The sequence below is a fragment of the Erythrolamprus reginae genome, chromosome 9 (assembly GCF_031021105.1).
Source record: "Erythrolamprus reginae isolate rEryReg1 chromosome 9, rEryReg1.hap1, whole genome shotgun sequence".
Taxonomy (NCBI): Eukaryota; Metazoa; Chordata; class Lepidosauria; order Squamata; family Dipsadidae; genus Erythrolamprus; species Erythrolamprus reginae.
In genome coordinates, this window is record NC_091958.1 from 31418819 (window position 1) to 31444454 (window position 25636).

The 25636-nt window shown below is 48.6% G+C and overlaps 1 protein-coding gene across 14 annotated transcripts in view; it reads right to left on the reverse strand.

Moving 5' to 3' along the window:
- The window catches only part of RHOT2 (ras homolog family member T2), a 194727-nt gene that overhangs the window by 85175 nt on the left and 83916 nt on the right, over window positions 1-25636 (reverse strand). For all 14 annotated transcript variants that reach the window (XM_070760778.1, XM_070760773.1, XM_070760779.1 and 11 more), the window contains 5 exons: window positions 25395-25515; window positions 23463-23547; window positions 20878-21023; window positions 20666-20766; window positions 11626-11756 (listed from right to left, as the gene is read on the reverse strand). In XM_070760778.1, the coding sequence (XP_070616879.1) occupies window positions 11626-11756; window positions 20666-20766; window positions 20878-21023; window positions 23463-23547; window positions 25395-25515 (584 nt within the window). The remainder of the gene's footprint in view (window positions 1-11625; window positions 11757-20665; window positions 20767-20877; window positions 21024-23462; window positions 23548-25394; window positions 25516-25636) is intronic.

A 25636-nucleotide genomic window follows, 5' to 3' on the forward strand; every position in this document is an offset into this window, starting at 1 on the left:
TGAAATTTGTACCCTTGAATTTTCGGGAGGCTCCTACCAGAGAGCCCGGCAGAACAGTATTCAGATTCTTTTTACCAATGTGTAGGATGGAGCATTTGTTGATAGAGATTTGAAGTTGCCAGTTGTTAGACCATTCAGCTACATGGTCAAAGTCCTTTTGAAGGGTAGAAGTATTGTCAGAGGTATTAAATAGTTTAACATCATCAGCAGAGAACACAATTGCTTGTGATATTGTCACAGAGATCGTTTATGTAGAGCAGTGTTTCCCAACCAGTGTGCCGTAGCACACTAGTATGCTGCGAGACATGGTCAGGTGTGCCGCGAAGAAGGAAGCTCAGCTTCTGGTCTCGCAACTTTTTGCTGAGAGTGTGAAGAGCAAAAAGTTGTGAGACCAGAAGCTGAGCTTCCTTCTTTGCGCCTTCCAAGTTTTCCGGCAGCTGCAGCGCCCCGCCTGGCTGGAGCTTCCCTGGCGGCGGCAGCAGGTGAGCTTTGGGGCCCGGTGGGAGGGCGGCGGCAGCGGGAGGGCGGTGGCAGCAGCGGCACTGGGCAGTAGCCGCTGGACAGTGGCAGGGTGGTCGGCTGCGAGCCAGAACTCCAGGACAGAGGCACCGACAGCGGCGGCGGCTGGACATGTTGCTGTACGCCGTACATGCTGGCATTGTGTGGCTGGCACTTGCCTACTGGCTAGGCCAGCAACACGTCCAGCCACCGCCATCGGTGCCTCCGTTCCGGAGCTCCGCCTCACAACTGACCACTCTGCTGCCGCCCCACAGCTACTGCCCAATGCCGCTGCTGCGTGGTATACGAGAAAGAGAAAGAAAGAGAGACATAGCAAGAGAGAGAAAGAGATAGCAAGAGAGGGAGAGAGAGGGAGAGAGGGGGGGAGAGAAAGAGAAAGACAGCAAGAGAGAGAGAGAGAAAGCGAGAGAGAAAGGGGGGGAAGGAGGGTGATGGAAAGACATAGAGGGAGGGAAGGAGGGAGAGAAAGAGAGCAAAAAAGAGAGGAAGAAAGGGAGAAACAAAGGGATGGAGAGAGAGGGAAAGAAAGGAAGGAAGGGAGAGAAAGTGGATGAGAGAGAAATAGAGCGAAAGGGAGGAAGAGAGATTTTTTTTGTCAAAACTTTTTTTAGGCTCCCCCCCTCAATGTTCCCCAGGATTTTGTAAATGTGAATAATGTGCCACGGCTCAAAAAAGGTTGGGAAACACTGATGTAGAGTATAAAGAGAGTAGGTCTTAAAACACTGCCTTGTGGGATGCTACTGTTAACTGGAGCAGGATTAGATATGGCATTACCTATTTTGACCACTTGTTGTCTGTTGGACAGGAACGCTGAAATCCAATCATGCAGAGGTCCAGAGATGCCATAGGATTTTAGTTTTAGAAGTTTGTCATGAACTACTGAGTCAAAGGCTTTGCAAAAGTCTATATAGATTGCATCTATTGATCTACCCTGATCGAGTTGGGTAGTCCATATGTTTTTACAGTGTAAGAGTTGTAGATTGCAGGATAATTTTTTCCTGAAGCCGAATTGTTTGTTGGAAAGTAGGTTATTGGTTTCAAGATGAAGTGTAATGGATTGGTTTATGATGGATTCCATGACTTTGCAAGTGACACAAGTCAGGGAGATTGATCTGTAGTTTTCAACGTTGCTTGGATCATCTTTTTTGAAGACAGGGATGATTGTGGCTAGTGACCAGTTTAGGTAGGGAGCTAGTTGTAGAAGATATTTTAAAAACTATGCTTAGGGGTTCAGCCAGGGTTGAGGAGAGCTTTTTTAAGAAGTATGTGCATAGTCCATCTGGTCCGATAGAAAGGGAAGGTTGTGTAATGATTTCTTAACATTTTGTAATGTTTTAACAACATTTTGTAACATTTTAACAAATCTCTATAAATTCAATTTGTGTTAGATCATTGAAGTTAGTTGAGTTGCGACTAGGAAATGCTGGGCATGAGCTATTGCTGTTAACAAAGACGGAGCTGAAGAAGATGTTAAAGAGGTTGGCTTTGTTTTATCGTTATGCTCTTTATCATTAGGTCCTTTAAGGGGTGGGATGGATCTAGTCTTTGAGTTTATTGTTTACAAAGTTATAGAAGGTACGAGTGGATTTTATATGTAGGAGGTTTTCTTCTTGATTAATGTGATAGTTGGTACATTCAGTCTTTATTTGATGACATGCATTTTTATAGCAGTTTTTAAAGTTTGCAACATGGTCTGTTTTATTTTTACACCAGAGTAATATTTTTTTGGATTGTAGCTTTCTTATTTTTATGAGTAATTTATTTTTCTTGGTTTTGGTGAATATTAGAGATACATATAATTTTATGACTCTTTGGATTTCGAGCAAAAATATATTGTAATAGTCATCTACGGTGATATAGCCGGAGAATATTGTGGTCCAGTCAAGAGATGATAGATAAGATTCTATGTTTTCATAGTTGGCCTTTTTAAAGTTGAAATTGGTTGTCTTGTTCTTGGGGTTGTTTATTTGAGAAAGTACATTGAGGCAAAAGTCGATTGTGCTGTGGTTACTGTTGGAAAAGAGTTCTCTTACTTTGAGTCCATAAATTGAGTGTAAACTGTTGAAGATGAGATCTAGGCAGTTGTTGTTGTTTTCTGTTACTGGTGTTTTCTGTTACTAGTTGCACTAGTCCTAGACTAGTGATAGCACTGTAGAAGGTTGAATGGATGGGTTCAGTTGTGCATTCATTTAGGGACCAGTTAATATGTTAAATCGCCAAGAAATATAAGATGTTGATAGGAGGTTGCCCACATTAGTAGTGGTTAGCTTGTTCGCATGTGAGATGTCGTAATCAGGGGCTCTGTAACATAGGAGGAAGCGGAGTGTAGTGACTGAAGTTAGTTCACATATGATAATTTCTGGAAGGTAAAGATCTTGTTTAGCTTGGATTTCCTTTAGGTTGAGTGATTTTTATTAGAAGATTGCAACTCCACCTCCTCTACAGGGTTTTGTGAATAGATTGGAAAATGTGGTAATCATTAATTGTAATAATGGAGTTGGGGAGAGATGCGTTTAACAATGTTTCGCATATAAATATGATGTCGTATTTGGCAGTTTTTAGTAAGATCAGGAGCTCAGGTATTTTGTTAGCAATGCTTCTTGAGTTTATTAGTTTACATTTAATGTTAGAATTGGTTGATGATGAGGAATTAGGGGGCGTGCATCCCTAGTCTTGGTTGATTGGGAGTTGGTCTTGGTTGGAGATGACTTGACTGCCGACTGCCTGTAATTTGGTAGTTCGAATCTCACCAGGCTCAAGGTCGATTCATCCTTTCATCCTTCTGAGGCCAGTAACATGCGTGAAGCGGTGTATAAGTCGAAGTGCTATTGCTGTAGTTGATTGGATGTTGCATTAGGAGTCCTGATGGTATGGTGGTTAGAATGTGGTATTGCAGTCTGACTCTGCCCACAGTCTGGAGTTCAATCCTGACTGGCTCAAGTTTGACTCTGCCTTCCATCCTTCCAAGGCTGGTAAAATGACAACCCAAATCATTGGGGGCAATAAACCGCTTAGCAATAGCACTTGCAGAGGGGAAAAAATTATTTAGTCAGACACCTATTGTGCAAGTTCTCCCACTTAAAAAGATGAGAGAGGCCTGTAATTGACATCACAGGTAGACCTCAACAGACAACATGAGAAAACACATCCAGAAAATCACATTGTCTGATTTTTAACGATTTATTTCCAAATTATGGTGGAAAATATGTTGTTTCTCATGGTTGAGGTCTACCTATGATGTCAATTACAGGCCTCTTTCATCTTTTTAAGTGGGAGAACTTGCACAATTGGTGTCTGACTAAATACTTCCCTCCCCCCCACTGTATATATCGCTTCACAGAGCTTTACAGCCCTCTCTAAGCGGTTTACAGAGAGTAAACATATTGCCCCCAACAATCTGGGTCCTCATTTGACCCACCCTGGAAGGATGGAAGGCTGAGTCAACCTTGAACCTACCGAGATATGATCTGCCAACTCCTGGCAGCTGGTGATCAGCAGAAGTAGCTTGCAGTACTGCCCTCTAACCAACAAGGCTCTTAGAGAGGCATGCAAAGCACTGTGAAGCAGTTTATATATCTAAGTGCTATTGCTATATCATCCATTTGAAACAGCTTGCTAAGAGTCTAGGTCAGGTATTCCTCAACCTGGTCAACTTTAAACTGTACAGACTTCAACTCCCAGAATTCTCCAGCCAGCAATGCTGAAGGTTTGCAGAGGCCGAGAAACCATGACTAGGGACCAGTGATGGGCTCCTACGGGTACAGTCAAATACGCAGAAACAGTAACAAAATTTTGAATTTTTTTCTTTTTCCCCCCTTCTGGGCTCTGGGTATGTTTTTCCTATCACAGTAAATGAGGTTGAATGTGTATAATTTTAGAAGAGCTGTGCATGCGTGCATGTGTGTACATATATATACAGTTTATATAGTAGATAATGTATATTTCTGTGAGCCTGTGTGTAACATGTATGTATAGAATTAAAGAGTATATTTTGGATGTTCAGTAATAGTAAATAGAGGGAAATTGTATCTCTTTGAGGCGAGAAAGGCCAGGCACCCTGTTGTGGTTGGCTCTGGCCCAGCTCCTGCCCCAGGGAATGTGGAGGTGGATGCAGGGGAAACTTCAACATGTCACAGCCTGTGTTATTGCCGACAGAGTCAGTTCAGAGTTTAGTTTCCTCGGACAAAGAAGGTGGGAGTGACACGGCAGAAGGGGGCTTGGCACACAGCCCTGGCAGTCAATCTCCCTTATCTTCCATTGATTCGGATGAAGACGTTTTGGACCCACATAAGCGCAGAATTATGCATAGAAGGACCGTTGAAACTTACCTGAACGGTCTTCTCGATGCACTGCAAGGAGAGTCCAGGATGGGTAATTCTTCAGTCTGATTGGTCGGGACTGAGTTTAATTTAAATAATAGGCAGGCACCGCCCCCCTTAGCCCTCCAGTCTAAAAGAAACGAAGGAGCAGTAAAGCTAACAAATTTTATTCAAACATTCAAGGTAACTAGAAAAAAACAAAACACACCACTTTCAGAAAGTGACCCCGGTCCCGAATTCGGGCGGGTCTGGACTCTCCTTGCAGTGCATCGAGAAGACCGTTCAGGTAAGTTTCAACGGTCCTTCTCCAATGCACTTGCAAGGAGAGTCCAGGATGGGATATACCCAAGATATTAACCAAGGGAGGGAGAAGGTCGGACCGGGGGCTCTGAAAAGGAACACACCCGCTGCAATACCCTCCTCCCAAAGGCTGCTTCCGCGGAAGCAAAGGAGTCAATTCGATAGTGTCTGATAAATAAGGACGGCGCCGCCCAAGTGGCCGCCCTACAAATGTCCTCTAGTGAAGCCTGGGTCCTCCAGGCTGCTGAAGTAGCCGTACTGCGTGTGGAATGTCCCGTGAGTCCCTGAGGTACAGGGGATCCCTTAGTTCGGTAAGCCTCCCTGATGCAGTCACACAACCAGCGGCTTATCGTCCTAGAAGAGACTTTAGTGCCCAAAGGACACGAATAAAGCCTCCGAAACTCTGAATTCTTGAGTCCTGCGGATATAAATTTTCAGAGCTCGCCTCACATCGAGCTTATGCCACCGAAGCTCCGAAGGGTGAGTCCCATGGGTACAGAAGTCTCGTAGTACTATCTCCTGTGCCCTGTGGAAGGTAGAGTTGATCTTTGGCAGAAAGGCTGGGTCAAGTCTTAAGACCACTCTGTCCATGTGAAACCTACAGAGGTCCTCCCTGATGGAGAACGCTGCAATCTCAGAAACCCTCCTGGCAGATGTGATCGCGACCAAAAAGGCAGTCTTGAGGGTTAACATTCTGAGTGGTATATGGCGAAATGGTTCGAATGGAGGTCCAGTTAAGGCGTGTAGCACTAAAGACAAATCCCAGGAAGGGAACCGATGGATCGGTGGTGGCCTGATGTTGGCGACCCCTTTCAAGAAGTCCCTGATCCAAGGATGTCTAGTGAGGGGGCGGGAACTGTCACCTCCTATGATGGTGGATAAAGCGGCCACATGACGGCGCAAGGTGTTTGGCGCGAGACCTTTTTCTAGGCCTGCCTGAAGAAAACTTAAGACCATGAGAGGGGAGGCCTTTTGTGGATCTACCTCCCGCTCCTCACAGAACCTGGAAAAAGAAGCCCAGGTTGCCTGGTAAATTCTTCTTGTCGAAGGTCTGCGAGCAGCCTGAATTGTATCAATAACTGCATCTGGCAAAAGTTGTTGTCTTAGATGTTGCCGCTCAATCTCCACACGGTCAGCTGCCACCACTGAGGCTCTGGATGGGAGATCGAGCCCTGGGAGAGGGAGATCCGTTGATCCGGAATCCGCCAGGGGGGTGACACTGACAGTTGCATCAAGTCCGCAAACCAAATGCGGCGCGGCCAGTAGGGAGCCAGCAACAGCACCTCCGCTCGTTGCTCCAGAATCTTCCGCATTACCCTGGGAATGATGGAGATCGGTGGAAATGCGTACAGAAGTCCTGGCGGCCACTGCATTCGAAGAGCGTCCACCCCTTCCGCACCCTTCCGCACCCGGGGTCGGGAAGCGGGAGAAGAAACGTGGGAGCTGAGAGTTGCTTCGGGTAGCAAACAGGTCCAAGATTGGCCTCCCAAACTTTCGAATGATGTCCAGAAAAATTGCGGGATCCAGCTGCCACTCCCCTGGATCCAATGTCTCCTGGCTCAGCCAGTCCGCGCACACATTCTCCACCCCTGAGATGTGCTCCGCTGACAGGGAAGCCAGATTGGCCTCCGCCCACCTGAGCAGGGACTCCGACTCCCTCATCAGTCGTCGAGACCGTGTCCCCCCCTGCCTGTTGATGTGAGACCGGGTGGAGACGTTGTCGGTCCGAACCAGGACATGTTGACCCCTTACCAGGTCTGCGAAACTGAGGAGAGCCAGGGAAACTGCCTTCAACTCCAGGAAGTTGATGTTGACCTCCCTCAGGTCCGATGGATCCCAAAGGCCCTGGGCTAAATTTGAGGAAAGATGGGCTCCCCATCCAGTCAAGCTGGCGTCTGTTGTCACCGTCAGAAGATATCTGTCTAGAAAGAGGGAACCCCTTGTTAGAGCTGGGGATATCCACCACCGTAAGGACCGTCGAACCCCCGAGTCGAGGTGCACCTGTAGGTGGGAATGGCTGATCTTCCTTCTCTGGAATGGCAAGAGGAACCACTGGAGAGGACGTAGGTGGTACCTGGCCCATGGAATGATGTCGATAAAGGACACCAGTGTACCGAGAAGCTTGGACAGGGAAGAGAGTCTGGGGCATTGCTGTGACGCCAAGCCCCGGACGAGCTCTCTGATGGTAGACTGCCTCTCCTGGGACAGGAAGACAAGGCCCCTCCTGGAGTCTATACTGGTTCCCAGGTGAGCCAGCCGAGTCGTGGGAGTCAAGTGGCTTTTTTCGAAGTTGACCGAAAAGCCATGGTCCTGAAGTGTCTGGATCGTGAGATGTAAGTCCTGAAGCGCAAGGTCTCTTGTCCTGGACAGAATCACGATGTCGTCCAGATAGGCCATCAGGCGCACCGATTGCTGCCTGAGGCCTGCCGTCAGAACGTCCAGCAGCTTCGTGAATGATCTTGGGGCCGATGAAAGCCCGAAAGGCATGGCCCTGTATTGAAAATGGGCCCCATCCAGGCTGAAGCGCAGATATTGTCGGTGAGGCGGAAAAATGGGGACATGGAGGTAGGCTTCCTTTAGGTCTATGGACGTCACGTAGTCCCCCTGCCTGATGGCTGCCAGAATGGAACGCAGAGAATGCATTCTGAACCTCCTGTACTTTACATAGAGGTTCAGCCTCCGGAGGTTCAGTATGAGACGTGCCCCTCCTGACGATTTCGGGACCAAGAAAATTGCTGAGTAGAACCCCATACCCCGCTGAGGTAGAGGGACCTCCTCGATGGCACCTATCTCCAGCAGGTGAGATACCTCCTGGTACAGGAGCCTTTTCCTGGACACCTCCAAGGGGGCACGACAAGGCAGGTAGCGACGAGGTGGAGGGCAAAGAAACTCGATCTGTAGACCTTGTGAAACCGTGGAAGTCGCCCATGGATCTGATGAGGTGTTGGCCCAGACGCCGGAGAAATGGATTAGCCTGCCGCCCAAAGGAGTATCCATAAGAAAGTCACTTGGTCTTTCTGAACCCCCTGCCGGAACCTCTAAAGGGGCGGCGGCCCTGGAAGGACCTGGAGCGATCAAATTGTGGGTTCCTTTCCGAACGAAAGGAACCCCGACCAAAGGATCCTGGAAAGTAGGACCTCGACCCTTGGTTGTTGGCCGAGGCGGAATCATTCCGAAAGGACTGCCTCCGTTGGTAGGGGGTAAAACGCCTTCCTTGCTTCTTACTGGAGCTGGGCATAACCTTTTTCTTATCCCTGTCCTCCACCAACACATCGTCCAAGATCTCTCCGAAGAGCTTCTTGCCCTTGAACGGTGAAGAAGCAAGGGCCCATTTAGATTTCACGTCGGCCTGCCAATTCCGCAACCAGATGAGTCTGCGGGAGGCGACCGACGCGGACATTGCTCTGGATGCAAACTTGGCGGCATTGACTGTTGCGTCCGCAGAAAATTCAGTGGCCGCCAACAGTTTGTTCAGGTCCTGGCGCAGCCTTGCATCTTGCGGATCGACTCTGGACTGGATGTCTTTTATCCAGAGGAGCGTAGCCCGATTAAAGAAAGAGGCCGCAGAGGCAGCCCTTACGGCCCAAGCTGACATCTGGTGAGCCCTGCGAACGACATTGTCCGCCCTTTTGTCCTCAGCCCTTAATCCCTCCTGAGACTCCGAAGGAACAAGGGCATTCGAGACTAGGCTGGTCACTGGCTTGTCTACTATCGGCAGCTCCAGGAGGTCCTCCATGGCCTGGTCAAAGGTGTAAAAGCGTCTGTCCAGGTTAGATGGGCCCTGACCTGTCGCTGGACTCTCCCATTGGCGTTGTACAGTCTCCAGAAATAGATGGGATGACGGGACATTAACGGTCTCTTGCTTTGGAAACACGAAGAGACCCCCCGTAGGCTGACCCAGAGCCGAAGGAGCCCCCTGACCTCCTTCACCAGCCTGGTCAATAGTCATCCTGGCTTTGTTCAGGAGAACCCGGAAGAGTGAGGCCTTGAACAGACCGGGTAACGCGGGTTGCTCAGGTGGCTGTTCATCGCCGGATAACTCATCCTCGGCCTCGCTGAAGTCCTCTCTGGAAAGGTCATCCTCCTCCCCTGACTCCAGCATGGATTGAGCGGCTGGGGCCATCCAGGGGTCCCTGAATCTCAAAGGAGCAGGGCCGGCAGGTACCTGCTGCTGCTGAGCCACACTAGCCTGTCCCTGTGTGTAGGCGCTGACAATTAGGTCCTGCAGGGCCTGGGGCATAGTTTGCCAGGCATCCTGCGCCGTGCGCAACCCGGCAGCCGTAGGGGTGAATGTGGCTGCTTGAGTCTGACCACATTGTGGAAGTATTGGCTGTGGAGCTGTGGAGATGGTAGGCCACGCTGCTTGCCTTCCAAATGCAAAGACATCAGGTCTGGAAGAAGTTGAGGATTGGAAGGGCCTCTCCGGTGACCAATCCCTCTCTGAGGCCGAGCCTACAACCCCTGGTGCAAATAAGGGGGAGACTGGCGGAGGGATGGAAATGGGGGGCTGAACAGACACAGGTGGACCTCCAGACCTCTGAGAGGATTCTAACTGCTTCTCCAGCGCTTTAATCCTCTTCTCAGCCTCCCTGAGCGCAGCCCCGTGAAGGCTTCTGCTTCTGAGGCCTTTCCTTAGGAGTGGTGGGCCTGGTGGCACTGGCTTCCTCCCCAGCCTGAATGGATTGATCAGCCATAATCGAGAAAGGTAACTCACAAAGGTTGAGTCAGCAAGGAATCGTCTGCTCCTGCACACGCTAGCAAAAACGGCACTCAAAGGCTGCAGCTGTCTGCTTGTATACTACGCAAAGATCGAGTCTACAACAGAATCGTTTGCTCTGTAACCGCTAGCAATAATGGCACCCAAGGCAGTAACTGACTGTTGGTGCACTGCGCCTGCGTGTCTCCAGGCAGAGGAGACACTTGGCGCGAACAGCATTGCTGAGGGAGACGCTCCTGTGCGTCAGCGTCAAAAACAAACAAACATGGCTGCCGGGCCGTTGCCCTAGCAACCAATGACGCCCTCAAACGTTGACTGGCCTGCCCGCTCGATTTCGGGCTCCTCAAAATGGCCGCCGGCTGTTACCAAGGAAACGGGTGGGAAGCCTTCCTTGGCTCCCCCGCCCCCTCCTTAAAGCGCCAGGGATAAACGGCCTCGGCCGAGGCTTTTCCTCGCCGCCAGTCCCTGCCAGTATAAAAAGGCATTCCAAGCCCTTCAGCGCCTTCCTGTTTACTGTCGATGGTAAGGAGGGGGGGGCGGGACGCGCTCCCCTCTTCATTGAGGACCCCTCTCCTGGTCCTCGGGTCTATTCGCCACGGGTGGGGCGGACCCTCCCGAGGCGTCAACCCCTTCCTCTCCTCCGGGGTCTACCTCGGAGGTAGTTTCCCCGGGCGCTCTCTCCAAAAACTGTCAGCCAACCCAGCCTGTGGGGCTTTGGAAAGGAGGAGCTGCAGACCCCTGGATAAAACCCTCTGGAGGTTTGAATCCAGGGCTGCCTGAGGAAAAACACCTTCCCCCAACTGCACCTGCAAGAAAAGGAGAGAGAAAAATAGATTAGTACATATAAATTCCAATAAACATAAATTTATTGAAGAGAAACAAACTCAAAGTCCCTATACTGCGACTGAGTTTTTAGACTGGAGGGCTAAGGGGGGCAGTGCCTGCCTATTATTTAAATTAAACTCAGTCCCGACCAATCAGACTGAAGAATTACCCATCCTGGACTCTCCTTGCAAGTGCATTGGAGAAGAGACCAAGTAAGGACATATTACAGGAGATAAGAGCGACCACCTGTGTTTGGGGTGAGGCTCCAGTAATTAGGGCTGCTGCTATAAATAGCAGCATGTGGGTTTGGCTGTTGTGGAAGAGTATCTGATTGCAGTTCGTCAGGAATCCTGTGTTGCTGGTTTCTGGACTTTGTTGATTTTTCACGCCTTTGAAAACAAAGCAGAGCAACGTGTGTGTGTGTCTCACTTGTACAGACTACCCAGTTGTTTTGGGAAATTGTACAGACTACCCAGTTGTTTTGGGACGAGTGCTTTTTGCAATACAAAAAGAGTGCTTAGTTTATTTTGAATTTTGTGATAAAGAACATTGTTTTGAATTTTCAAATGTGTGTGTGTGTGAAATTTGTACCCTTGAATTTTCGGGAGGCTCCTACCAGAGAGCCTGGCAGAACACACCCTAACCCTAACCTAAATACTTGACGTGAGTGATGTCAACTTGGCCACCTTTAAGCCAGTCACATGACCTTTAAGTCACTCCCCGGTCACATGATCATCAAGCCACTCCCACCTGGTCACATGGCAGGAAAGCCACAACCACAAAATAAGCCACGCCCACAGTGTGGTAGTAAAAAAATTTTTTGCAGCCCTTCACTGCTTGGGACCTCTTGAGGTCAACCATCAAAGCTCACCCTGGTTTTGTACTACTCTGAACTGAAATGGAGGATGTGTTTTAATCTAAATGGAAGACTTCGCCAAGACTTACCCCCACATTCTTCCCTAGGAAGGCCTGCAGGAAAGCGGACTTGCCGGATCCCTGAGACCCAATCACTTTGCACAGGAAGACTGTTCGGTGCGTCTGGCCTTTCTCCAAGTCAATCTTTTTTTCCCGGGTGACTAGAAACAAAACGGAGAGGTTGATGTTGTGAGTGGTCTACGACCGGGTCAGTTACTCACAGATTCTGAGGAGGATGAACCGGGTCCGTCTTGATACCCTAGGCCAGTGTTTCCCAACCTTTTTTGAGCCGCGGCACATTATTCATATTTTCAAAATCCTGGGGAACATTGAAAAGGGGGGCGGGGGGGCGGGCTAAAGAAAAGTTTGGACAAAAAAAACCTCTCTCTTCCTCTCTTTCGCTCTATTTCTCCCTCTTTCTCTCTTTTCCTTCCTTCCCTTCTTTCTCTCTCTCCATCCCTCTTTCTTTCTCTCTTTTTTGCTCTTTCTCTCTCCCTCCTTCCCTTCCTCTATGTCTTTCTCTCTCCCTTGCTCTCTCTCTCTGTCTCTCTTGCTATGTCTCTTTCTTTCTCTCTGCCCCTCTTGCTAAGTCTCTCTTTTTCTCTTGCTATGTCTCTTTCTTTTTCTCTCTCTCTGCCTCTCTTGCTATGTCTCTTTCTCTCTCTCTTTCTCTCTCTCTTTCTTGCTCTGTCTCTCTTTCTCTGCCTCTCTTGCTCTGTCTCTCTTTCTCTCTCTCTCTACCTCTCTTATATGTCTCTCTTTCTTTCTCTCTCTCTCTCAGCTGACTGCAAGCGGGAGCCCTGACGGCGGCAGCTGGACGTGCTGCTGGACACCGTATATGCCAGGCCCGCAGCGCCAGCATGTACGACGTCCAGCAGCACGTCCAACCTCCACTGTCAGGGCTCCCGCTTGCAGTCAGCTGAGAGAGAGAGAGAGAGCGCTCCCTCTCGCCGCCGCCTGGAGCTCCCTCTCGCCACCGCCATCTCCCCGCGACTGCCTGCGGCCGCTGCAGCCACCCCCCCACACTTGCCGCCGACGCCAGGGAAGCTCCAGCTGGGCGGGGCGCTGCCGGTACTTCCGTCCTGGGGCTCCTGCTCGCAGCTGTCCCCCGGCTCCTGCTCGATGCCGCGATTTTCGGCGCTCTCCTGCTGGGCCCCAAAGAAGGAAGGCGGGAAAAAGGCGCGAAGAATGGAGCTCTCCTTCTTCCTGCCTTCCTTCTTTGGGGCCCAGCAGGAGAGCACCGAAAACCGCGGCATCGAGCAGGAGCCGGGGGACAGCTGCGAGCGGGAGCTCCAGGTCGGCACCGGCAGCGCCCCGCCCAGCTGGAGCTACGCGGCACACCTGGCCGTGTCTCGCGGCACACTAGTGTGCCGCAGCACACCGGTTGGGAAACGCTGCCCTAGGCCAGTGTTCTTGACAGCTGAGTCAGAGAGTGAGAGTGAGGGAGAATTGAAAATCTGGGGAACCTGAGGAATCACCAGAAACTGTAGAAACCCCAAGGATGGTAATGTTTGATTCAGAGGAGGAGGGGGACATTGGGGACCAGGAGCCCCTATTAGATGAGAGAGTCAGAAGGTCACAAAGCAGACAGGAATATCTCTATGGAAGAAAGTCTAGACATTGAATATCTCTAGGAAACAGTTGACCATACCCAGACCGTATATAAGTGAGGATTTATGGATAAAAAAGTGTGTAGTTTTAACATTTGTAATGGTAGAGGTCCTAGATCCGGAGTTCCAGAAATGTTTTGCTGGCAAGCAGCTGTTATCCTTTTAAGTTCATTGCGCAGAGATGCAGTTGACGGAGGAAAACCTGATGGTTCGTGAGGGTGTGTTTGTTTGTTTGTTTGTTTATTTATTTGATTTGTATGTCGCCCCTCTCCGAAGACTCAGGGCGGCTAACAACAATGAAAAGACAATGAAAACAAATCTAATATTAAAAATAATCTAAAAAACCCCAATTTAAAGAACCACTCATACATACAAGCATACCATGTATAAATTCTATAAGCCTAGGGGGAAGTGAAATTTCAATTCCCCCATGCCTGACGACAGAGGTGAGTTTTAAGGAGCTTGTGAAAGGCAAGGAGGGTGGGGGCAACTCTGATATCTGGGGGAGCTGGTTCCAGAGGGCTGGGACCACCACAGAGAAGGCTCTTCTCCTGGATCCCACTAAACGACATTGCTTAGTCGATGGGACCCGGAGAAGGCCAACTCTGTGAGACCTAACCGGTCACTGGAATTCGTGCGGCAGAAGGTGGTCCCGGATATATTCTGGTCCGATGCCATGAAGAGCTTTATAGGTCATAACCAACACTTTGAATTGTGACCTGAAATTGATCGGCAACCAATGCAGACTGCGGAATGTTGGTGTAACATGGGCATATCTTGGGAAGCCCATGATTGCTTTCGCAGCTGCATTCTGCACAATCTGAAGTTTCCGAACTCTTTTCAAAGGTAGCCCCATGTAGAGAGCATTACAATAGTCGAACCTCAAGGTGATGAGGGCATGAGTGACTGTGAGCAGTGAGTCCTAGGCATGAGTGACTGTGAGCAAACGCTCACCACAGCTGAAAGATGTTTCTCTAATGTGAGCTGTGGATCGAGGAGGACGCCAAAGTTGCAGACCCTCTCTGAGGGGGTCAATAATGCCCCCCCAGGGTTATGGACGGACAGATGGAATTGTCCTTGGGAGGCAGAACCCACATCCACTCCGTCTTATCCGGGTTGAGTTTGAGTCTGTTGACACCCATCCAGACCCCAACAGCCTCCAGGCACCGGCACATCACTTCCACTGCTTCGTTGACTGGACATGGGGTGGAGATGTATAACTAGGTATCATCCGCATACTGATGATACCTCACCCCATGCCCCTGGATGATCTCACTCAGCGGTTTCATGTAGATATTGAACAGCAGGGGGGAGAGGACCAACCCCGGAGGCACCCCACAAGGGAGTAACCTCGAGGTCGACTTCTGACCCCCCACAAACACCGACTGCTATCGACCGGATAGGTAGGAGGAGAACCACTGGAGAACAGTGCCTCCCACTCCCAACCCCTCCAGCCGGCGCAGAAGGAAACCATGGTCGATGCTATCGAAAGCCGCTGAGAGGTCAAGAAGCACCAGGACAGAGGACAAGCCCCTATCCCGGGCCTGCCAGAGATCATCCATCAACGCAACCAAAACAGTTTCCGTGCTGTAGCCGGGCCTGAATCCAGACTGCTAGGGACCTAGATAATCGGCTTCTTCCAAGGACCGCTGGAGTTGGAGCGCCACCACCTTCTTGATAACCTTCCCCATAAAGGGAAGGTTGGAGACTGGACAGTAGTTATTAAGCACGGCTGGGTCCAGGGAAGGCTTCTTGAGGAGGGGGCGCAAAAGTGCCTCCTTATAAGGAGCCAGAAAGGACCCCCTCCCCAAGGAGGCGTTGACAATCTCCTGGACCCAGCTCCATGTCACCTCCCTGCTGGCCAAAACCAGCCAGGAGGGACAAGGATCCAGTAAGCAGGTGGCGGAACTCACAGCTCCAATGGCCTTGTCCACTTCATCAGGTGTCACCAGATCAAACTCTTCCCAGACAGGTGGACAAGTACGGGCCCCAGTCACCTCGACTGACTCGTTGTCAGTCGACTCTGTTATCCAATTGAAGTCGAGGTCCACCCAGGTCCGAGCGATTTTATCAGTGAAAAACATGTTAAAATCCTCGGCACTACTCTGCAAGGGCTCCCCAACTCCCCCCTGGTTAAGAAGGGAACGGGTCACCCTAAACAGAGTGGCCGGGCGGGATACCGCTGATGCAATCAAGGCGGCATGATATGCGCATCTTGCCGCCTTGAGCGCCACTTTGTAAGTCTTAATAAAAGCTCTTACAAGTGTTCGATCGGATTCGGACTTACTCTTCCTCCATCGCTTCTCTAGACGTCTCTTCTGGCGTTTCAACTCCCGCAGCTCTTCGTTGAACCATGGAGCTCTATGGGGTCTAGTGCCACGGAGAGGTCGCAACGGCGCAATTTGGTCCAGAGCCTCTGCTACAGCCTTGTTCCAGGCCTCAGCCAGAGACTCTGCCGAGCTGTGGACGAGTGTATCTGGAATAACCCCAAGCACCTTCTGAAAACCTTCTGGATCCATCAGGCGTCTGGGGTGGAACAACCTAATTGGTTCTTCCTCCCTGCGGGAAAGGATTGGAGCCAGGAAGTCAAGCCGCAGTAGTTTAAAAAGATATTAGAGCAGACCTGGGCAAGGTGCGGCCTGGGGGCTGGATGCGGCCTGGGGTCTGGATGCAGCCTGCCCGCTGTCTGTGGCTGGCCTGTGGAGGTCAGTCCAATCTTGTTGTGAGCCGCCCCGAGTTCGCGGAGAGGGGTGGCATACAAATCTAAATAATAAATAAATAAATAAATAAATATGGGCGCGTGCACAAGCGTGCGCAGGCAAAAACCAAAAGCCGCACAGTGGAGTCAGATGGTCTTGCCACCTGCATGCAGAAGCAAAAAGCAAAAAAGCAACAGGGAATTCGCGGCGGAGGCTCTTTCACCCCCCAATGGGGGGAAATCAGGTTGGGGAGCAGGGAGAGAATTGGAAGACTGAGGGAGGGAGGGAGGGAAGGGAGGGTGGGAGGAGAAATGGAGGAAGGAAGGAAGGAGAAATGGTATTACTCTGGAAATATAAAACTATTAAATATGAATCTCTCCTTTTATGGAAAGCATACAAGTTCCGTGATAGATAAAAATAGAAGTAGAAAGAAACTAGACAATTTTAGGATTTTTTTAAAAAAAAATGAAATAATCAGGTAGCATTATATGAATGGAATGAATTATTAACTTAAAATTGGATAAAGGAACTTTCCAGGATCATAATGTTTCATAATTTGGAATTATAGGGAAGTGATAATGACCAAATGCTTCAGGTTTTTTCATTTAGCATCTTTTACCAGCATATGTATACCAGGGGTGGGCAATTAATTTATAATTATAATATAATTATAATATATAATATAATATACAGTATAATTTTTCTAGATAAGAACCGGGTTTTCAATATATAATATATAATACCTAATTATATATAATAAATATATTATATAATACATAATATAATAAGTGTTGGGCGAACCCAATGAAGTTCGGGTTCGCCGGGTTCGGACGAACTTGGTGGTGGAGTTCGGGTAAGTTCGCCGAACCCGAACCCTTCTGGTCCCGCCCTCCCGTCTTCCGGAAATAAAGCCACGGGTTAGGAAAGGAATCTCCGTGATGGATAGATGGATAGATAAGTAGGTAGGTACATAGGTAGATGATGAATGGATGGATTTATGGATGGATGGATGGATGGATAGATAGATAGATAGGCCCCACCCGGGTTTCGTGAGGGCCAGCGCATTGCCAGCCCAGCACACCACGAAAACACGCTCAGTCGGAGGGGGGAGAGAGGCAACAGCTCCAGGAAAGATGGGAAAGCCGCCCCCCTCCACACACACACCCCTCCAGGGAAACACGAGGCTGCGAAACTGCGTGAGGCACGTATGGGAGGCAGCTTCTGAGGAGAAGGTTGAAGTGACGATGGGGGAGAAATAATTTGCCCGTCCCTCAAGTGCCTTCTCGTCCTCAAGTTGGGCTCCTTAAAACCCACCTCTGTCGTCAGGCATGGGGGAACTGAGATATTCTTTCCCCCTAGGCTTCTACAATTTATGTATGGTATGTTTGTATGTATGATTGGTTTTTAAAATAAGGGTTTTTAGTTGTTTTAGTATTGGATTGTCGCATGTTGTTTTTACCACTGTTGTTAGCCGCCCCGAGTCTACGGAGAGGGGCCGCATACAAATCAAACCAAACCAAACCAAACCAAACCAATAAATAAATAAATAAATAGGGTCGGTCGAGTCGGGCACTCAAGAGCCAGTCGTGGGAGGGATCGCTGCCGGCTCGGCGGTAACCCCAGCGCAGCCTCAACCCCAGCGCTGCCCTTGAGGCGTGCGAACTGCTCCTACTTGGTCAGCGGCCGAGGGGTGTGCGTGTGTTCTGTGTCAACTGTACGGAAGAGGAAGTAGGTGAATCCCTGTACCGCAGTGGTCCACGTGATTGCACTTGTGGGTGTGGGGAAGTGAGATGAACCTTAACCTGGGTGGAGAACTGGAGAGAATTTAGTACTGGAATGGCTGAAACATAACCAACATGGCTCTGCTAATAAATCAAACCTTTTGCTTGAGGAGTGGATTCTGATTTATTTCTCAGATGCTTTCTCAGATGCTATTTGGGGCATTGACAAGGTGTGCTGAATTCCAGCCAGCCGATTTATTCTGGAGGTTTTGGCCAGATTTTGTGGAGGGGCGGCTGAGACTCTGGTTTCCCCCAGAGGGGGAACGGGTATGACTGTGTAGTTGATGATTGCTATGACGATGTATGTTTAAATTAGGTTTTTTTACTTTTTAATATTGTATTTGTATTTGTACTGTATTACTGCTATGTTGTGAGCCGCCCCGAGTCCTTGGAGAGGGGCGGCATACAAATCTAATAAATTATTAAATTATTATTATTATGTCTGAGGACATGCGAGGTGCTGCCCTCTGTCAGCTCCAGCACACATGTGTGCGCTGGCCAGCTGATTTTAGGCCTTGTGGAGGATGGGGGAGACCATTTCTGCCCTCCCTGGGCTTCAGGAAAGCCTCCAGAGCTGGTGGATGGGGAAAAACAGATCAAAGAGGCCCGTTGGGCTGTTTTTTGCCATTCACAGGCTGTGGAGTGCGAAAACCGGCCCAACAGATCTACCAAAAATCAGGGGGCTTCAGTGAGGTTTGTGTGCAGATGTGGGGGGGGGGGCGTGCAGGGTGTGTGTGCTCACATGTGTGGGGGAGGGTATTGCATTATGGTTGTGGGCATGCACAAGTGTGCTATTGTGCACGTATGCACCCTTTTGGCACCCAAGCAAAACAAGGTTCACTGCCATAGGTTCATGTTCATAGATGGCATGCAGAGCCTTCTCAGCAGGCATGGGGGGCATTATCCCAGCTCACGTGGTTTTGGGTCTGTGCCGTGCATGTGTGCGGGTTGCGTGAGATGTCTGCATATGTATGGGGAAATCGCACACGCATGCAGGGGGTCATGCACGCATGTGCAGGTGATGGGGGAATCGTGTGCATGCGGGGGGCGAGGCGCATGCAGAGGTCGTGCACATGCATTGCACTATGGATGTGTGCGTGCTTTCAGCACACAATGACAAAAAGGTTAGCCATCGCTGCTGTAGGTGGTCCTCAATTTATGACCACAATGGGGGACAGAATACTCACTGCGCCATGAGCCGAGGTGTCGCAGTGGGTAAAGTGTAGTACTGCAGGCCACTGAAGCTGACTGTAGATTTGTAGGTCAGCGGTTCAAAGCTCACCACCGGCTCAAGGTTGACTCAGCCTTCCATCCTTCTGAGGTGGGTAAAATAAGGACCCAGATTATGGGGACAATACGCTGGTTCTGTTAAAAAAGTGCTATTGCTAACATGTTGTAAGCCGCCCCGAGTCCGGAGAAGGGTGGCATAAAAAATTGAATAAATAAAATCGAATAAATAAATTTCTACACCAAGGCATGGTGATTAAAAAAGTTGTGTCTGATTTTATGACCTTTCTGCAATGGTTGTGAAGCGAAATCACTGTGGTCATTAAGCGAACCAAATGGTCGTTAAGTGAATCCAGGTTCCTCCATTGAGTTGGCTCTGTTGGAAGCTGGCTGGGGAGGTTGCAAATTGGGATCATGTGACTCCAGGAAGCTGCAATCATTGTAAACACAAGCCAGTCTCCAATTTTTGATCATGTGACTGTGGAGATGCTGCAGGATGGTCGTAACTGCAAGGACTGGTCTTAAGTCACCTTTTCCGGTCCTGTTGTAACTTTGAACAGCTGCTAAACGATGGTTGTGTAAAGAGTTCAACTTAAGACCACAACTGACCTCAGAATAGATGCTACTAAGCACGGCAATCATGAGTGAATGTTGCCCCATTTTACAACCTTTCTTGCCACTGTTGTTAAGTGAATCACTGCAATTGCTAAGCCATTTCTGTGGCTAAGTGGCTTAGTTAAGTGAGTTTTGTCCCGATTTGTAATCTTCATTCCCATTGTTGCTAACGTAAATCACTGTACGTTAAATCCGTAATACGGATTTAACCCCAGAACAAGACAACCGTCATAAATATGAATCAATTCCAAGCATCTGAATTTTGATCATGTAAGCCTGGGGTTGCTGCAATGGTCCTAAGTGAGAAAAACAGTCATAAGTCATGTTTTTCAGTGTCGCTGCAACTTTGAACAGTCAATAAACAAACCATTGCAAGTTGAGGACTACTTGTTAGGTTGAGAACTTACCACACACTGTTCTGTTTCGCGGGCTGTTGGCAAATTCCAGTCTCCAAAAATCACTTCTTTATTAATAAAAACTCACTCTTTATTCAAAATCAGGCATACATGAATGAAATGCAGTGGTTAAAAATAGCACAGAAGCTATCTCATTTAGAGCCAGTTTTGATCAAGGTCCAGGAAGAGCGCCAGAATTCATTCTTTATCTACATTGCTGAGATAAAGCCCCAAAGTCAATTGCTGAAACACAGTTCTGCTCACCGAAGGCACGGCTAACACAGCGTGCAGCAGGGATGACAGTTTTGCAACAGAAATCATGATCTTAAAGCTTCGTTCCAGCACACTCTCAGTTCCATCTCTTTTCCAAGGAACAACGCTGAGACGCCATACCCCATTTCCCACAACCCCATTCCTTTATAATGCCTGGAAGTGGCATCACACCTCAAAAAGCTAACTCTGGATCTCCTCTTGCCTTTGAATCGTTCTTCTATAGCAAGGACTTATCCAGTTGTTTTCCACTAACATGTCTTCCTTGCTGTCTGACTGGGACCACTCCCCCAATGTCACATCAGCTCCCTCAGGCTCACTCTCGCTCTCTTCTTCCTCTGGCCACCCCCTGGCCCAGGGCACCCAGAGGGCCTAGCTCACCCTCCTCAGAATCAGACATGACCAGAGGTGGACAAGGAGCACTCACAACACACGAGTTCAGAAAGAGGAGAGAGGTTCAGCGGGTGATTTACCTGTGATGGCGTAAATCTGCGAGTCCTGCTGAGAGAAAATGGGGTACCCCAGGTAGCCCAAGTCTTTTAAGCACCGATGGACGTCCAGGTAGGCCACCAGCCTGGGGGGAAATCCAAGCACAGAAAAAGAAGCACATTTGTTATAGGACCAAGCCACCCGGGGGAAGGGAGGAGAGGTGGTCTGTCGGGAGGCAGAGAGAGGCTGCGCTTACGTCCACTGGCAGAGGAATCCATGCAGGGAAAGCAGGCCTTTATCTGTGGTGCATACCGTGTGGTAGAGCTCAGGTCCCCAGGGGATGGAGGGGAACACACCAAAGAAGTCCTGCAGCTCGACAGGCGAGAGGGCGCCATCATCATCCTGCAAGCCAGAGCAAAGAAACGGGCCCTGAGCGGCAGATCCTTCTTGCTACAGACGGACAAGGCCACCATGCCTACAGCAGCCCGAGAAGCCCTCTGCTTCTTGGATAAGTTCAGTTATAAAGCCTACAGGGTGATGTGACCTTGCCCTTAGCTTTTCCTTTACTACAGACAACAAGCCCCCCCATACCTACAGCAGCTCAAGAAGGCTTCTGCTTCTTTAGTAACTTCAGCTACCAAAGTGATCAGGGTGGTGCTGTGCCCCTGCCCTTAGCATCTAGCAAAGTTTTGGCCAGGGTGGTAAGATCAAAAGCTGAAAAGGGGCTTCTCCTGCCTCGAGTCAAAAGTTGGAGGGAGAGTGGTGGCCAAAATGACCACCAATTGGCCTTTGTCTGCTGTCTCTCCTGCCAATTGTCCTATGGGTCAGTGCTGCTTGCTATCCCCAAAAGAGAATTAAATCGTTCTTACTTCTTTCTTTCTGGACAAGATGACCTCAAAAGAAGGACTAATCTATTCTATTCTATTCTCATTTTCTATTCTATTCTTTATTCTATTATTCCATTCTATTCTATTCTCTATTCTATTCTAATATTCTACTCTATTCTATATTCTATTCTAATACAGTAATACCCCAGTTATTGCGTCCCCGACCATTGCGAACAGGGTAATTTGCGATTTTTGAACCCGGAAGTCAAAACACCATCTGCGCATGTGTGGCCTTTTTTCTATGGGCACGCATGCGTAGATGGCGCCGGGCAGATCAGCTGCTGGGCGGCTTCCCTGGGTCTTCCCCCTCTTGCTGGTGGGAGGGCGAAGCCCCCCCCAGCACCCGCTCGCCCGCCCTTTGCCCTTCGCCCGGGAAGTTCGCCAGGAGTCAGCGGAGAACGGCGCGCCTGTTTTAAAACGATCGGAGCCGGCCGGCTCCGATCGTTTTAAAGCAGGCGCACCGTTCTCCGCTGACTCCTGGCGAACTTCCCCGCTTTAGGAGTCAGCGGAGAACGGCACGCCTGCTTTAAAACGATCGGAGCCGGCTGGCTCCGATCGTTTTAAAGCAGGCGCGCCGTTCTCCGCTGACTCCTGGCGAACTTCCCCACTTTAGGAGTCAGCGGAGAACGGCGCGCCTGCTTTAAAACGATCGGAGCTTTCCAATGACTCCCGAAGACAAACGTCAAACTTCCACGTTTGTCTTCAGGACTCATTGGAAAGCCGCGCGGGTGTTTTAAAACGTCGCCGCCGACATGGGGGGCTTGCTAGCACCCCCCCAAACCCGGGTTGGGGGTTCGGGGGGGTGCTAGCGAGCCCCCCATGTCGTCGTCGGCGTTTTAAAACAGCCGCGCCGCCCCCAATCTTCGGCTCCTCGCTAGCGCTGCGGAAGTTAAAAACACCATCTGCACATGCGCAGATGGTGTTTTTACTTCCGCGGCGCTACTTCGCGAAAACCCGCTCGTTGCGGGGGGTCCTGGAGCGGAACCCTCGCAACGAGCGGGGGATCACTGTATTCTACTCTATTATTTTCTATTCTATTATTTTCTATTCTGTTCTATTCTAATATTCTACTCTACTCCAATATTTTACTCTATTCTATTTTCCATTCCATTTCATTCCAATATTCTACTCTATTCTATTCTGTAGCCAAAGGAACATGACTGATTTGCTTCCTTTTTTCCTGGTCACCCCGATGGCACCTCTTCTGTTTCCTCTCCCAACAAAGGGAACTTTCAGATTGCCACATACATTTCTTCTACTGCCTCTCTTTTCTTCCCATTCTTCCAAAATCCATATTCCCAGATCTTTTGTAATTTGAATTTCAAAGACGTTTCCTGGCATCTCTATCACCGCTTTGCCGATCCAGTGGCTGTGACAGGCTATGGGGATCAGCCATTATGCAGCCACTATGGGGGGAAAGCGCGTGGCCTGGGTAGGGGTGAAATGCTCCCGGTTCACTCGGGCCTGTCAGTTGTTGGAGAGCTGGCCACCAAGGGAGCACAAGGCTCCGCCCACCCGCCCGGATGCTGCCATTTGGGTTCTTTTATCCTCTGAGCATGCATAGAACGCTTTTGTGCGTGCACAGAGAGTAAAAGGACCCAAATGGTGGTGTCCAGGCGGGCGGGCGGAGACTCATGCACCCTTCACAACCGGATCTCCAATGACCAACAGGCTCGAGCGAAGCAGGAGCATTTCACCCCTGGGCCCAGGGGTGAAATGCTACCAGTTCGGGTGTACCGGCTGTGGATGATTCACAGAACCGGTAGCGGCGGCAGCAGGAGGCTCCACTCACCTGCTTGGATGTGGCCATTTTCTTATTTTTAACCTTCTGCGCATACGCAAAGTCTTTTGTGCATGCGCAGAGGGTGAAAAAGCACAGACGACGGTAGGGAAGATAAGTAGATTTTACTGCTGGAATGGCCCACAATTACGATATTTTGTTTCTGCTGCTTACCTTGTCATGTTTCTCAAACATCCGTTGCAGGAATTGGTATCCAAAGTGGTTGAGTTCCGTGGAACAGTCCTGCGGTACCCGGATCCTGGAGAATTTGAGACCACCCCGAGACATCAAATGCAATACCGGTAGTCCTTGTCTTATCATAGTTCATTTAGCAACCGTTCAAAGTTACAACAGCACTGAAAAATTTCACTTAGGGCCGTTTTTCACATTTAGGACCGTTGCAGCAGTCCCATGATCGGGCACAAAATTGAACCCAGCATTTCTGTGCTTGAGTGAGACCTTTGTTAAGTGAGCTTTGCCCTATTTTACAACCTTTCTCACCACCGTTGCTAAGTGTATTGCTGCAGTTTTTAAAATAGTAAGTTGGTTGTTCAGCGAATCGGGCTTCCCCATTCATTTTGTTTGTCCAAAGGTCGCAAAAGAGGATCACATGACACTGGGACACTGCAACGGTCATAAATATGAAGCAGTTGCCAAGTATGCATGATAGTCTTCTCTAAGCAGTTTACAGAGTCAGCCTATTGGCCCCAACAATCTCAGGCTTCATTTTACCAACCTTGGAAGGAGGGAGGGCTGAGTCAACCTTGAGTCAGTCAGGATTGAACTCCAGAGTTGTGGGGATAATCAGCCTGCAATACCACATTGTAACCACTGCGCCACCAGGGCTCCTAATGCAACATCTAATCAACTACAGCAATAGCACTTAGACTTGTATACCATTTTACAGTTCTTCTACAACCCTTTCTAAATGGTTTAGAGCCAGCCTTTTGCCCCCAACCTCGGAAGGATGGAAGGCTGAGTCCAACCTTGAGCCTGGTGAGATTTGAACTGCCCAACAGCAGGCAGCCTGCAGACAGCGGAAGTAGACTGCAGTACCGCACTCTTTTTTTTGGGGGGGGGGTAATTTTTTTTTCTTTCCAATCACTTGTACAGAAAAAGAAAATACAATTAATTTCAAATTATATTACAATTTTACAATTTCAGTATACATAGTTTAATCTATGCTACCTCCTTAACATTTGACATCTGAACAATAATAATTACTCCAATTTCTTATATAATAACAAAAAGACTGTTAGTCAATTCAGTATATATTTTAGGCTGTTCCTACTCTTACTCAAATCTAATTAATTGGGTCATAATATTTCAGTTTTCTCAAAATCTTCTCCATGTCAATTTTCATGTATATTTTAAACCATTTTCCATAATAAATGCCCTTTAAAATAAAAGAAAAAAACCATTGAAAAATTTTAAAAAGGGAGCACAAATTTCTAATTACCTCCAACTGTATTTAAATCAAATTCAACCCTTGCTAAAAGATAGTTAAAAATATATTGGGGGGGGGGTAAAAAAAAGCCCAACAAATAGTATACCCCAAATATCGCCAAATTAGTAAACCAAATAGAAAATAATTCCCTTAAATAGGTAAAGATAAGGAAAAAATTAAAAAGTAAGAATAAATGAAAATTAGAAAATTAACAAGAAAATGAAAAAAAAGAAAAGAAGAAAAAATAAAAAATAAAAAAGAAGGAAGGAAACAAAAAAAATCCATCATATCCTACTCTAGTTATAACACTTTCGATCCATAACACTTTCAATCCAATAGAACGATCAATCTCTATTCTAGAAAAAAAAAGGTCACTGTGAACCCAGTGAATCATCTTCCCTACTCTAATTATAACACTTTCAATCCCATAAAATCATCATACACTATTCTAGGAGAAAAAAGAAAAACATCACTGTAAGACCAGTGGAATCATCTTCCCTACTCTCATTATAACACTTTTAATCCCATAAAATCATCATACCCTATTCTAGGAGAAAAAAAGTGCAGTACCGCACACTAACCACTGTGCCACCATGGCTCTTCCTGTACTGCCTCTCTTACAGGAACCTAAGAACTAAGGGGAGTTCAGGCTGACTCACACTGGGCAGAGATAGTCATCAGTCAGCTCCAGGGCATCATCGTAGCCAAAGCGGCGAAGAATGGTCCATGTGGTCTCATGACGCCCTCTCTGGATGAAGAGGGTGTTGAGGAAAAGGAAGCCTGGAGAGACAAGGGGGCAAGTTCAGCAAAAGCAATTACAGCATAGCAACCCCATTGGACAGATTTGAGTTTTCTTAACCTTAACCTCAACAGAATAACAGAGATGGAAGGGACCTTGGAG